Source organism: Schistocerca cancellata, chromosome 4, assembly GCF_023864275.1.
Source record: "Schistocerca cancellata isolate TAMUIC-IGC-003103 chromosome 4, iqSchCanc2.1, whole genome shotgun sequence".
In the NCBI taxonomy this organism is placed as follows: domain Eukaryota; kingdom Metazoa; phylum Arthropoda; class Insecta; order Orthoptera; family Acrididae; genus Schistocerca; species Schistocerca cancellata.
This window is the reverse complement of record NC_064629.1, coordinates 680645347-680660952: the sequence shown is the minus strand read 5'-3', so window position 1 is coordinate 680660952 and position 15606 is coordinate 680645347. Positions and strand designations below refer to the sequence as shown.

Genomic DNA, 15606 nt, shown 5'->3' with positions numbered 1-15606 from the left:
TTTATGTTGTGCACTGAGTGTTTAAGATGCCTCCGATAATCATGAGTCCCGCCGACTGTGAAGTACGGGCTGTTATAAGATTTCTTAGTGCTAGAGACCTAAAAGCAATCGATATTCATTGTGAGATCTGTGCACTTTACGGAGAAAACATTACAAGTGATGGAATAGTAAGAAAGTGGGTGAGAACATTTAAAGATTGCCGCACAAATGTGCATGATGAACAACAGAGTGGGTGTCCTTCTGTCATTAATGAAAGTTTGGTGCAGGAAGTGAACAATAAGGTGAGAGAAACCAGACGCTTTACAATTTCCTCCTTGCGGGATGACTTTCCTAATGTTTCTCGTAGGGTTTTGTATGGCATTTTGACCGAGCACTTGAATTGCCAAAAATTGTGCGCACGTTGGGTACAGAAAATGTTGAGTGAAGTGCACAAAACCAAACGTTTAGACAGTGGTTGGTTGGTTGGTTTTGGGGAAGGAGACCAGACAGTGTGGTCATCGGTCTCATCGGATTAGGGAAGGATGGGGAAGGAAGTCGGCCGTGCCCTTTCAGAGGAACCATCCCAGCATTTGCCTGGAGTGATTTAGGGAAATCACTTTAGACAGTGCATTGACTTTCTTTGAGTGGTACGATGAAACATGAGTGGCTTATGTCACACCAGAGTCAAAGCAACAGTCCATGGAAGGTGAGCAAGGACATTGTTTTGCTGCAAGACAATGCCCGACCGCATGTGGCGAATCAGGCCAAAGATCTCATCACATCTTTTTGATGGGAAACTCTAGATCATCCTCCGTACAGCCATGATCTTGCACCCAGTGACTACCATCTGTTCCTGCACTTGAAGAAACACCTGGACGGTCAGTGTCTTCAAGACGATGACGAAGTCAAAACAGTGGTGATGCAGTCAGGCGGCAGACTTCTATGAGGAGGATATTCAAAAACTGGTACAACATTATGACAAGTGCCTCAATATTGACAGAAATTATGTAGAAAAGTAGATTAAGGTACAGGCTTTCATGTAAAAATAAAATTATTGAGATATCTTAGCATGTCTTTTTTTAATTTCAAAATGGTACTTACTTAGAAAACACGCCTCGTATAAAAATTACATCATATACCAACTCTGCTGCAAACACTGCACTTTTTTATGTTGGTATGACTACCAACTGTCTACCATGATGAATGGTCACCACCGAATTGTTGCAAAGAACAAACTTGACCAGTTGGTGGCACAATATGCAGCTGAGGATAACATGCTCAGTTTCTATGGCTGTTTCACAACCTGGGCTACCTGGTTCCTTCCTTCAATCACCAGCTTCTCTGAACTATTCAGATGGGAGTTATCTTTGCAACACATCCACCATTCCCATAATCATCCTGGTGTCAATCTCTGGTAACCTGTGATGCCAACAGCCTCCATCCAAATTTTCTTCTGTGTGGATCCCACAACCTCAATAAATTTAAAGTGTGTCATTTTTGCACCCGATTCTGAATAATTTTTAATTTTTTTATTTTTCACACTTTAGATTTCGGGCAGCCTTTTTCAAGTGCATCTCTAGTAACATGTGGGTTCATCGTCATCATTAATTTAAAAATTGCATGTCGCACATAATCATACGAAGTACAATCGTCAAATGCCCTCTCATCTTGCAATATTTCGTATGAAACCGACTGTATAAACTCACTCAATAAACTGTCACAGTGTATTTCATATGAAATATTGCAAGATGAGAATGTTTGATGGCTGTATTTTGCACAATTACGCATGGCAAGCGATTTATAAATGACAACGATACAGCAATATATGTTACTAGACACATACTTGAGAATGAGCAATGCCTGAAACAAGTGGTTGAAAAATAAAAAAACATATATACAGGGTGAGTCAGGAGGAGAGGTACATGCTTAGAGGGGTGATACTATTAGTCATTTTGAACAAAATACTTCAGATGGATATATGTCCTAATCCAAATGGTTTCTGAGAAAGAACACTTTTAATGTACACTGATATTTGTTTTCTATATTACCCAAACAATGTCATTGTTTACAATGTACCATAGTAGTGTAAGGAAAGTTGTGACAAACAATTTGACAGTGAATGCTTGTAGACTATCAGGTTGGGAAACTGCCTTAAACTGGCATACAAACACTAAGCTACAACACATTGGGTGTTGTGCGAGATTTTCAACATTCTAGTGCTCTCCTCGTGCAAACTATAGGTCCTAGAGAAAAATAAACATTACATTTCTGGTAGGAAATGTAATGTAGTTTAATTTTGCACTGCTGGAGGGTATGGTTTACGAGTTATTTAAGAAAAATGTACAAAAGTGATATTAAATGTATTCTATCTCAGAAACCGTTCGGAATAGAGCATATGGCCATATGAAGTATTTTGTTCAGAATCATGAATACTATCACCCCTCAAAAAATGTACCATGTCTACTGACTCACCCTGTACATACATTCTGGTGGAAAAATGTTCTCCAGCCAACTGTTTCCCCTTTCCCCTTCCTCTGCTCTCCACCCTCTCTCAGATTCACATCCTGACATTGCCAGTGGTGTGTGCCACTCTCCAGCAGCTCAGATAACTGAGTATCACATGCCCAGCCCATGCGCCTGCCACCCCTCTCTCTCACATTCGTAGCAGGCAGGCTGCCTCCTATCAAGCCACTACCCACCAACCCCAAACCCCTTTTCCTGTCTCCCACACCACTCAACGCACCCTTATTACAACCTCTTCCACTATTGTGCATGCAGGTGGAACCATGTAGGGGCATAGGTAGGGAAGCGTGTGTGTGTGTGTGTGTGTGTGTGTGTGTGTGTGTGTGTGTGTGTGTGTGGGTGGGGGGGGGGGGGCTGTGGGACGGGTTTGCAGCATGCACGAACACACTTCCACACATGCTCTAGCTCAAAAAAGGATTACTCTGAAAGCTAGTAATTTTTCTTTCTTTTTGTGTGTGTCTGTTGATGACTTAACACTTCCCCTTTTGGTGAGAGTGGCCTCCTTTAATCCAAAAATATTTACATTCCACCACAGCTCTCCAACAAAATCAAAAATTACATTTCTATGACAAAGCAATATTTTTCAAATCCACACATCAATATGACTAATGGTACTTTACAGTGACTTTTGGTGTATAACAGCAATCAACATTATGTACAAAGAAAGCAAATGTTTCACTCCGTAAATATACTGAATAACAAGGTACAATTGAAAAGAAAAATATATAAACTGACAGTACTTTTTTCACTGCTTTATAAACTGGGGAACTGTGTTCATATATAAACAATAATACTGAGTTAACACTAACCTTAAAATATTCTTTGGCCAGCTCCTCCATCTCAGACTTGCTCAGGCAATCAATTTCATCTTGATACATATGGACAACAGTAGCACCTCCATTGGCATATGTTTCAATGCGAATAAATTTACCATATTTCAGATTATCAACACCACACTGAGAACACGATGGAGGTCTCGGTAACGAATAATGTTTAGTTTGAAAGTTAGTCTTAGGACCCGAGGGAACTTCTGATGATCCTGGATCTGACTTCTCACTCTTATCAGATAATTTGTCCCTACGACACTGGACACCAACATTTACTCGTTTAATTTTTGACCTGCTGTGACATTCAGAACAGCGGATTTTTACATCAGATGAGCTGCTACTTCGGCGATCTTTAATTATATTTTCTCTACTGGATGAATGGTCAGATCTATCTTTTAGTGTCGAATCATGAACATGACTACCTTTTTCATGAGCGTCACCACTGCTTCTTCTGTATCTCTCTTTATGCTCTGATCTGTCCTTACTAGAGCGTCGAGATGAATGTCTCCTACTGTGCCTGTGTTTCCGGTGTTCATTCCCTGAAGTGTGTTCATGTCTGTGTTTGCTATCTGATCCAACACTTATACTTACAACAGAGCCAACATTAGAGGCAACAGCTTCGCTGTTACTATGACTGCACTGCACATTACCGAATGGTTTACTTTCATCTGTACCCTTAATACCCACTGGTTCAGGCAAACTTTTTTCTGTGAGAGTAGGTTCATCAACAGAAGGAACATGAACATCTGTAACTGATGGACTTAGTGTGGTTTTGCAGCTATATGACTGAGGAGGATCTGTTATCATAGGTGGAGAATTGCTACAGTCTGTATCTAGTACTGAAGAAGTATGAGTTGTTGTAGATGGCAACGTATCTGGAGTAGGTGTTTGGCAACGTTCTACTTGTGCTGGTGACAAAGTTCCACAGTCTACATGTGCTAAAGAAAAAGATTCTGTGCTTTCTGAAGACAATACATTTGCCTTCACATCACCATCAAAACCACAAAATTTCTCTTTTTCTGGTATTATAGATTCATGCATTTGAGATGACACTGTTTCAGTTCCAACATCTGTTTCATTTGCAGGATGTACTTCACAAGTACCAGTCACTGCCTGAACTGGTAGCACTTCACCTGTTGCATCTTCTTCTACATTTGTTAAATCTCCAGATGAAGAACTAATTCCATTTTCCTCTGCAGAAGACAACGGACTAGAAACTTTCATTTTTGAATAAGCATCTCCATTTTTGGGAGCATCATTTACCAATGGATTTGTTATATCTTCTGTCACTATATTTTGTGCAGCGGAACTCAATTTAGTTATGTCTGATAGTTCTGTTACCAACATTGAGTTATTTGATTCAGAAAGTAACTTTGTATTATCCTCTTGAACTTCTGTTGAAGAAACAGCAGCATCATCTATTGTCAGAGGCGTCTTCCTCCCATCAACTGAAAAGTTTACACTATTTTCAAATTCCGGGGCATATGAACTGTCTCTGTCAAGTTTTGCAGTGTTCACATTGACTTCTTCATTTGTCTGAGCATTCACAGAATTTGCTTCAGGTGATTTCCATGAAGCACTTGTCATGGAATGCTGCAAGCTTACAGGACTTGTACCAGAAACTTTATCACTACATTCTGTAACAGATGACCGAGAACTTGGTCCCCTTTCTGATTTAAGTATTTTCTCACTTTCATTAACAGAATTCTCTGTGCATTCTGTGGATGTGTAGGACCCTTGCAAAGCTGGGGACTTACCATCAGTCGATGAACTGCATTCTTCATCTATTGACTTATTATGAACACATTCAGAAATTTCTACACAGCATTTTGCTTCCTTCTCAGCATGTAATTTCTGTTTTTCCATTTTATTAGAGTCAGAAAGTGCATCTTTCTGAGTAAAATCAGAACAATTCTCAGATTCTGAAGAAATAGAATTATATTGTTTTACCAAAATTTTACATTCTTCATTGATAACATGTGACAAAGAAGATGCATGTTCTTCTTGTGCATTGTTTATAACTGGTTCCCACTTACATAAACTGTTATTTGGTTTCTCCAAACCTGAAAATGATTTAGCTTCTGAATACTGCTTGATGGAGGCAAATGCAAAACCATTATTATTCCCAGAATGTTCTTCATGCCTTGATAGGACAGAACACACATCAGACTTTGTAGATGATAAACTGGTGTCCATTTCAGTTGTCACAGGATTTATGTTAAATTCTGGCTTAGCATCAGAGGAACTGATTTCAGTGATACAAGAGTCTATATCAGTTTCAGCAGACACAGAATCACCCATAGACTTGGAGCAAAATTCTGCTGTTGAACTGTAATTATTTTCTGTATCACAAGCATGACCTTCAGCTTCAGCTGATGAAGGATCAACTTGAGGCACCTCTGGTTTTAATAACATCTGCTCATTGTCTAGTCTCTGAGACTGAAATCCTGCAAAAGAGGAGTCTGACACTTCATCCAAGTGTGGTGGCTTTGTGTGCAGTCTGATTAGAGTTTTAGACGTCAGCTGCGTATCTAATACATCAAGTGAAGGCAGCTGCGTAAATGGCTTGTGAAATTTATGGTGCTTATTTTCATTTTCTGTAAATAAAACACAGGGATCGTGTTCATCTGGCAAAATTGTTGCTCCAGTAGAAGAACATTTACAACATACACTACATGTGTCAATTGTACAACTTGTCTCAAGTTTCATATGAGATACTGAATCACAACAACCTTGTTTAACATTTTCTTGGACTCTGTTGTCTTTAATCAATAGAGTGGGTTCCTTTAAGTTGTCACTATCGTTGAGAGAAACTGTACACTTTGCGGATGAACAATTCATATCACTTTCATACTGGAAATTATTCACATTAGTAGACTTCATTGTCATTCTGTTAGACACAATATCTTTATCATGCCCCTGGGTCATAGAAATATCAGGATTGGCACAAGTAGATATTGTACTACAGTCAGCAGACATGGGGCACACTTGAGATCTCACAGTTACAGAACCATCTACTATTTCAGCTGGCAAAGCACCTGCTTCGGGTTCATCAGGCAGTTCACAAAACCCAGTTCCAAGAGTAACACTGTGTGCAGCTTGCCCTACTTTCTTGGGCAGAACAGTCAATCCTCCTATCTCCAATGGCGCATTTACTGGTGGTAGCTTAGGTATGCCAGACAGAAGAGCTGCTCTGGGAGAAATATGACTTTCTTGAGCCTTAGCCATACAAGATTTATCATCTACATTCAAAGTACGAGAATGCAGCTCTGTTGGTGATTTAGGCAAAGGTCTCAGTCTATCTTTATTTTGATCTATAATTTCAGTAGCACCGTATGCTCTTTCTGCAACTGAGACACACTCTCCTTTCCATTCAGTACACTCTGAGCTTGTCTTTTGCAGATTACAATTACCCTCAATCTTAAGCCTTCCTTGATCACCACTTTCCCTAATATTAAAATCTAAAACAGTTTCCTTACTTTCTTGTTTAGGTACAATCACACTATTGTCTCCTTTTTGTGAACAGAGTTCTGAAACTATTATTTGTGCAGCACAATCGTTCTTTAACTTCTGCAGAGTATTCTCACCATTTTCCTTAGATGAACTTCCATCTCCACTGTCCTTGGGTAATGCAATGCTGTCAAGCCATTTCTTTGTACAATAATGATCAAGGCTTTTTTTCATAGATCTGTCATCAAATGACTCGTGTACCGTCCTGTCGTCCGCCATCTTTCGCATTACCCGACCATCTTCTGCCTTTTTTGTGCTTTTATCAGAATCTAACTTGTGTACAGACTGTTCAGATTCTAATTTGCGAACATTTCTGTCAATATCTGCCTTGGCTATCACCCTGCTACTCTCACTTTTACGTGAGCCCCGTTCTGCTTCTGTTCTCCTTCCTGAACGTGCATCTTCCATTCGACGTACATTTCGGTCTTCGTCTATCTTCCGAGCAGCACGTTCACTCTCTGCTTTACAACCAGTGCCTGCTTTACGTGTTGTTCGCTTCACCTCTGCTTTTCGTGTTGCTCGGTCAACCTCTGATTTACGAGTAGAACGGCTGACATCTGTTTTGCGCAGTGATCGGTCAGACTCCAATTTACGATTGCTTCTCTCTAAATCAGACTTATGACCTTGTCTTTCAAGATCCTGTTTGCGTACCACACGATCAGTTTCAGACTTACGAACATTTCTTTCACTGTCTATTCTTCGAACGCTACGCTCTATGTCTAGTTTACGAGCAGTTCTTTCATCATCTGATTTGCGATGAGGTCGTTCACTGTCTGATTTTCGGTAAGTACGATCAGTATCACAAGAGCGGGTTACTTTCTCAGTATCAGTTTTCCGAGGTGTCCTGTCAGTTTCTGCTTTGCGAGTCTCTGCCTTGTATGGACTTCTGTCACGAATTGACTTACGTGATGTTCTTTCTGTGTCTGCTTTACGGCAAAAGCGTTCACTGTCTATTCTGTAAGATGCACGCTCTACATCTAATTTGTGTGAAAGTCTATCATTATCAAGTTTATGTACTGAACGGTCAGTATGAGATACTCGGTCGCTAAAGGTTGACCTCTCATAAGATAAACGTTCATGGGAACTTCTATCACTGTAGCCTGAACGTTCACCATGGAAAGCACGTTCACTGTGTCCTTGTCTCTCGGTATAAGAAGCCCTATCGTAGTGGACACGGTCACTTTGGTGGGACCTCTCAAAGTGGTATCCTCTATCAATCACTGAAGAAGTTCGTTCTGTATCAACTTTCTGAAAATGGCGGTCACTTTCAGATTTATGAGAATGTCGTTCGGCGTCCACTTTATAGAGGATGCGTTCTGTATCTGACTTATGAGGAGTTCGTTCTCTGTCTAACCTATGACACACACGGTCTCCATATGTTTTGGAATGACGGTCTTTATCTGTTTTGCTGAGACGATCCTTATCTACTTTATGTGTAGCTTTCACAGAAGACCGCTCTGTATCAGTAACTTTCTCCGTATGTCGATCTAGATCTACTGACTTTGCAGCAGTGAGATCTGTGTCAAAAATGTCCCTAATGCTCTGGCTTAAGGAGGGTGTCTTGTGGAGAACATCACTTGGGGTGGCAGCTTGCTTGTGGCTCTCACTTACATCCTTGGGAATACTGTCTGTATTAATCACATCCTGCATTGAGCTATCTATTGTGGCTATCCTACTTGGGGAGAATCCAGTAGTGATTGCTTCCTGTGAGGAATGATCAACAGCAACAACCGGAACTGGACAATGAGACAAGTTAGCTGTCTCTGATAATATATCTGCGCTGGTTGTCACCTGCAAGCAATCACTGGGGCTATCTGGACACTGTGGGAATTGATTTTCACTGTTTGCATGCTGCGGTGAACAACTTGAGCTGGTGGACTCTTGTGGTGGATGTATTACACTCTCAGATTGCAGCTGAGAATGGAGATCATCATCTGACAGCTGCGATGGATGAACTGCATTAGCTGTCTGCTGTGAAGAAGTAGCAGAAATGGCTTCCTGATGTTGAGGAGAAAGCTCACTTTCTTCTTCTCGTTTGGAATGGACTACACTCTCTTCCTTCTGTTGTTGATCAACCAGGCTGGTTACCTGCAGCATAAAACAATTTACACCAGTTGCCTGCTTGAGATAATGGTTATTCATAAATGAATGGAAATCGTTGCATGAAAAATATCTGTCACACTAAAAGATTTGTCTATCAGACTTACCTCTTCTGTATGCCTTTTGGTGTTTACCACACTGTCCATCTTCTTTGATAGGTTTTCTTCACCAACTACCTTACGCTGTACACAGTCTATGTGAGCTTCATCATCCACCTGAGGAATATGGTCCCCCCTGACATTCGACACCTCATATGACAGTTGGTCTGTATCAGTTGCTTCCTCACGCATTTGACTCTCACTGTTCATCTCCTGTAAAAACTTGACTTCTTCTTTCACTCCCTTGTTCAGCTGGTCTTTGCTGTCCACATCCTGAACTGGTACAGTCTTGTCTGCATTCCTTCTGGATGGCGCATCCTCTTCACTAGCTATATACTGTGACTGACTATCCACACAGAAAACATCTTTGTCGGCTTTCTCCTGAGATAGCCCTTGCTCAACAGCAACAGCTACATGCATCAAGCTCTCATTTGTCATCTTCGGGCATGTATTGTCACAGTTGGCTTGCTCACAATGCGTCCCACCACCATCGAACACCTCTTCATGCAGCTTCCCATTATCAGTTACCTTCTGATGAGGCCTATTCTCCTTAGTTGTCTCACAGATGGATTTCTCACCATTATCTACTTTATTTTGCTGTGTCTTATTGCTGAGTGCTTGCCCGTATGATGTACCAGTACTGACAACTGCAGCACATGAAGTGTCACCGTTGGTTGCCCTTTCACCTGGCCCAGCAGTACTGGCTTTTCCATGGGGTACTGCATGATGCACTACCTCCTTGTGTGATGTGCCAGTACCATCCACATCCCCTTGCAGCACATCAGTTTCTCTCAGCTCCACATGAAGCTTTTCAGGATTAGTAGCCTCCCTTCGTGTTGCACTATCATCAATCATGCCCTGGTGGATCCAACCATTGTAAGCCTTTTGCTGATGACCAGCCTCACTGCTCCTGTTTTGGTGCAAACTTGCTTCATTCATTGGTTCACATTGTAAACGACCACTGGTGGTCACATTCTGCTGTTGAGCTTCATCACTAGCTACACCCTGGTGTGAAAATCCCTTGCAACATGTCTTCTGGTGCTGCTTAACATTTTCACCAGTAATACAATGACAGCTTTCCACAGCCGAATTATCTTCTTTGTTCCTGATTGATGCCCTGGCCACCTCATCATCAGTGGCTGCCATCCTGGGATGTCTGAAAGTGTCAGTCAAACCCTGAGGTAATAACATAGCATTGGGAAATTCCTGAGAAAGCCCACTACCACTTATCACTTTACTTGAAAACCTGGCCACAACATCTGTCCGTTGTTTGACCACAGAGTCCAATTCTTTTATGGTACTGTCCACTTCCTGCACCTTGAGGGGAGACTGATCCTTGGGGTGTGTACTCTGACAACGGGGCTCCATACACGCCCCATGCTCGATGTTGCAGTCCTTGTCAGCAATTTCACTGGGACGGAAGCCAGGGCTGACCACATTACGAATGCGATCATCCACATCGGCGATGTTTTGTTGGAGGTAGTTGCTGATCTGCCTCGGAAGACTGTGGGTCAAGCTGGCCGGCTTCTGCGAAAAATAATTCACATAAATATACTTGTGAGTTCATAGTCATAGGATATTTTCCTGGAATGATAATTTAATTCTACAAGATATACTGCTAGTTGTCTCCTTGGCAGGAGGCATCCAATGCCTACTCTTTGTGAAGAGTTGTTTGAAATTCACATAAATATACTTGTGAGTTCATAGTCATAGGATATTTTCCTGGAATGATAATTTAATTCTACAAGATATACTGATAGTTGTCTCCTTGGCAGGAGGCATCCAATGCCTACTCTTTGTGAAGAGTTGTTTGAATCTTGTCTCACCTTAAGGAACAACGTCTTGTTGTTTATCGAATCACAACAGACTGATTTCTGAGAAAAGTATTCCATCTGTCCTGGAACATCTTCCTTGCAACAATCAGCTTCTAAAAGCCTTCTGCCCTTTTGTTGCTCATTATTGTAACTTTATTACACAATTTGGAGAAGGGATTAAATTTCAGGGAGAAGAAATAAAAACTTTGAAGTTTCCTAATGATTTAATTCTAGTAAAGGACTTGAAAAAGCAGTTGAATGGAATGGGCACTGTCTTGAAAGGAGGATATATAAGATGAACATTAACAAAAGCAAAACAAGGGTAATGGAACATAGCTAAATTAAATCAGGTGATGCTGAAGTAATTAGATTAGGAAGTGAAACACAAAGTAGATGAATTTTGCTATTTGGGCAGTAAAATAACTGATGATGGCCAAAGTGGAGATGATATAGATTTAAGTGTTAGGAAGTCTTTTTCAGAAGATATCTGTCTGGAGTGTAGCCTTGTATGAAAGTGAAATGTGAATGATAAACAGTTTAGACAAGATGTGAATAGAAGCTTTTGAAATATTGTGCTGTAGAAGACAGTGAAGAATTGAGGAGAAAATAATTTTATGGTACAACAGACTAAAAGAAGGGGTTGGTTGATAGGACACTGAGACATTCAAGGGTACACCAATTTAGTACTGGAGTGGAGTGAAGTGGTGGTGGTGGTGGTGGTGGTGGTGGTGGTGGTGGTGGCGACGGTGGTGAAAATCGCAGATTGAGACTAATAAATGAGTACAGTAAGCAGGTTCAAAAGGACATAGATTGCAGTAGTTATTCAGACATGAAGAGGCTTGCACAGGGTAGATGGCATAGAGAGCTGCATCAAACCAGTCTTTGGACTGAATACGACAGCAGCAGCAGCAACAACAACAACAACAACAACATTACACAACTTTAATTGATCAAAAAACAGTTATGTGAGGAACTGTACAATTATTACATGTATGATGGCATGTCAACTGGGGATTTGATTCATTAAATGGCCATGTCTAATAAATGTCATTCCATTTTGGGAAAATAAGTTCTCCCTCACTATTTAAAATGTGCCACCAACTGCCACAATCTGTCAGGTTTGACTTCTACATTGTCTGCAAGTGATCTGCTATCAGAATACCACCCAGTCAGATTCTCTATATATTAAAAAACAACAAACCACAAAGCAAGTGTTGGAAAACAAGTTTTTGTGGCAGCCAATTTGTTTCTTTACTAATCAAAGCACAGCACATGTGACAAAATGTACATAAAGCAAACTAACAGAACATTTGACACTAGATGCAAAGAGCTTGTAAGAGGATGTAAATATGGAGCAAACCAAGTTTTACAGAACACCAACACAACCACAAAATTACTTAAAGAGACCAGTAAATATAAAGTTTTCACATAAAAACCACCAGGTCCAAAAACAAACTAGATGCAAGTCACAAAAAAGAGGGCTTCTGAAAGCCAAGAAGAAATGACCAGTGGATGTGCAGTTCACATTTGTTTCCAGCTTCCACTGACATCAAAAAGGAAAAACAGTTAACAACTAAAAGGAGCACAACATTAAACACTGTGTTTTTAAGAATCCATCATTATTATTATTATTATTATTATTATTATTATAAACATTGAGAAGAATGGAAACAAGTCTTAATACACAGCTTTAGAGTTAAGAGAGGATTGGGAAACTTGACCGTATTCCGCAGCACCATTTAGAAGCATAAACTGTTCATTGGTTCTCAACAGCAGTCCTCTCAAAGTTGTACCTAGTGTGATAATTGCGCGTAGTAGCTTCCAACAATAACACTACAAGCTAATATCATTGTGGTAACTGGAACATTATGTTTCACTATCCTTCACTTACAGAACAATTGATCAATTTCCTGTACTTAGCTTAATGACAGTATGCAACATTGCACTCGCCATTAAACAAAATGAGGAGACAACCTCTTTGGATATTTTTACCAATCACTCCACTCTGCTTGAACAGTTGTAGAATCATTCAATGAAGGTCTACATTCAGTACCACAGAAATACTCCAATTATGAAATATTAGTTGGAGGGGATTATACATACTGAGTGCAGACTGCGAACGCTTTCTCCAAAAACTGTCTTGAGCATCTAGTTCTACAACCCGCAAGCAACGGAAATATTTTAGAACTCGCAGCTATAAACAGGCCTGACCCTATAACCAGTTTTAGTACAGACACAAGGCTTAACAATTACAATGTTATCACAGATAAGCTAGTTATTAAAGTTACTAAATCCATCAAGATGGCTAGGAGAGTTTTAATGCTGGAAAGAACAGGTAAGCGGCTGTTAGCATCCTACTTGTACACAATGAATGAATGAATGGATATTATTTGCTTCCAATATGATGGACCTAGAGCAATTATGGGTAAAGTTTAAACTGATTGTAAATGGCACAGTGGAGAAGTATGTGCCAAGTAAGAGGATTATGGAGATTATTGGACTCTCAGTTCACAAATAACATGTAAATGCTGACAGGAAAAAGATAGTCGAAATCCGTTTATCTATAAAACAATCAAAGTATGAAGCATACAAAAACTTCTACAATAACTCATAAGCACATTATCTTGCCAAGAATTGTAGAAAATCATGATTCTATATAAAGTCTTCTATACAGTCACTCATCAACCAGTCTAGCGTGACAAAACAGATAACAAAAGACAAACTGAAATATAAGTTTTGTGTTTAAAAAATCATTCCTACAGTATTATACAGGTACACCATCATTTGACAACCACATGAACTCCTAAGTGGCATCCCTTGCAATGAAAAGCAACTGAAGGAGGTGAAAACAAAGAAGTCAGCAGGTCTAGTTAGAACTGCAACTCAGCTAACAGACAGCACTCTTCAGCATTGGTCCCTTATTTAGATTGTGTTTATCATGAATCTTTCATCATTCACAAAGTCCAATATGACTGGAAAAGGTTTTATTGACTAATAGCCTTAATGTCAGCTTGCTGTAGAGTTCTTGAGCATATTCTAAGTTAAAACATAATGAATTTCTTTGAGAGAGAATAGCTTCTGTCCACAAATCAGCACAAATTTTTAAGCATCATTTGTGCAAAACAGAGCATGTCCTTTTCTCGTACTGTATCATGCGAAGCATGGATGAAAGGCACAGGCAGATCACATATTGCTAGCTGTCTTGGAAGTATCAGTCACAGTGCCATGCACACTGTTAACATAAAGTCTGAGCATACAGAATAGCTTCTCAGATATGACAGTGGCTCAAAGACATTTTAAGCAATAGAATACAGTACATTGTCCAGTGGGCGAGTGTTTGTTGGAGACAAAGGTACCGTCACAAGTATCCTACGGAAGTGCAGTGGGAACCCTCTGGTTCTCCATTGTCTCAGTAGTAGTCTTCAGGTCACAAATTGACTGTACATCTGAGTTATTAGTACATTCAAATACAGTAAATGTATAAATGCTTGTTGCACTCACCTCACTGGAGCCTAAGCTGAGTGAGCGTGCCAACACTATTTCCTATCGTACAGACTAATGAGTCATTTTTTGAATTTACTATTACACTACCGTAAACATTACGCATGTCCCAATCATTTATTTCTATACGATGTGATGGCAGCAGCAAACTAATAAGCCCGATTGAAGGCTGCAAAAAGATATTTCAGAATGGCAGTAAAAGTCAAATATCATACTGAAAGGGATTCTCTTTGGCTCATCTGACTCCTTGAGGCCTATACAGCTAAACTGTGAACAGCCTTTCCCACAAGTGCTCAGGTTCTGGGTTCAAGCCCCAATCTGAAACACAGTTTTAGTCTGCCAGGAAACTTCAAAACATACACACTGCACTGCAGAGTGAAATATTTATTTTGCTTCATAGGATGTATATTTTCTGAAGAAATTTCTCTAGTTACTATATCTTCTTATTTTAGATACAACTATATTTATAATATGAAGATAATTATTACTCATTTTGGTCACACATTGGCCCTTTTCAGATTTTACACATCATAGGTGGCATACTTATTATGTTTAGAATATGAAGATAGCTGATATATGATAGGAATCAACAATGATTGTTGTCACATTATAAGTGTGATTGAGTCAAAAACAAAAAGAAGGGTATAATATGCCAATCACTCTTCTCCATTGGCATAATGTCATTTTTTCCCCAAAATGTTATTCTGTGTAGGCAATGGTATCATCATTGTTCCATCAGTGGAATACTCTGACTTCTATTATTATCACAGAAATTCTTCCCTTGAACAATAAGCTCTAGAAATTTATCATTTGAGGACATTAAAATGCAACTTAAGCTCCACTCTGAGACCAGAGGCACTCTTAACCTAGTAGATTACCCCCCCCCCCCCCCCCCCAAAAAAAAAATACATATACTGACTTTGTCATCCTAACTACAAAAGTCAACTACCACCTGATTATTCCTCACCACTATTACAAATGAAGGCTATGCTACCATCACATTCATTATCTAATGATAATAAATGATTTCATATCAGAATCTTTTGAAGATGCTGAAATTTACAGCAACCATCCAGAATAATTTCTAAATCTATCTTCTCATGCTCACTGCTAACATTTTGCAGATCGCAATTTGATGCACTGAGAAATCTGCCATGTTAAGTAGCTGGGTAATTTTTGTTTGTGTCTAGACTCTAGTTGAAGGAAGTGTGTGAAAGCATGCAGTCAAGGCAATTGTAAGAAGGCATTGCAAAA

At 39.8% G+C, this 15606-nt stretch overlaps 1 protein-coding gene across 1 annotated transcript in view; it reads right to left on the bottom strand.

The window, feature by feature from the left end:
- Nucleotides 1-7954, bottom strand: part of LOC126184379 (uncharacterized) — a 149116-nt gene extending 141162 nt beyond the window's left edge. The window contains exons 1-2 of the mRNA XM_049926763.1: nucleotides 7897-7954; nucleotides 3312-7816 (exon numbers count right to left, since the gene is read on the bottom strand). Of these exons, the coding sequence (XP_049782720.1) occupies nucleotides 3312-7816; nucleotides 7897-7954 (4563 nt within the window). The remainder of the gene's footprint in view (nucleotides 1-3311; nucleotides 7817-7896) is intronic.
- Between the last annotated feature and the right edge of the window lie 7652 nt (nucleotides 7955-15606).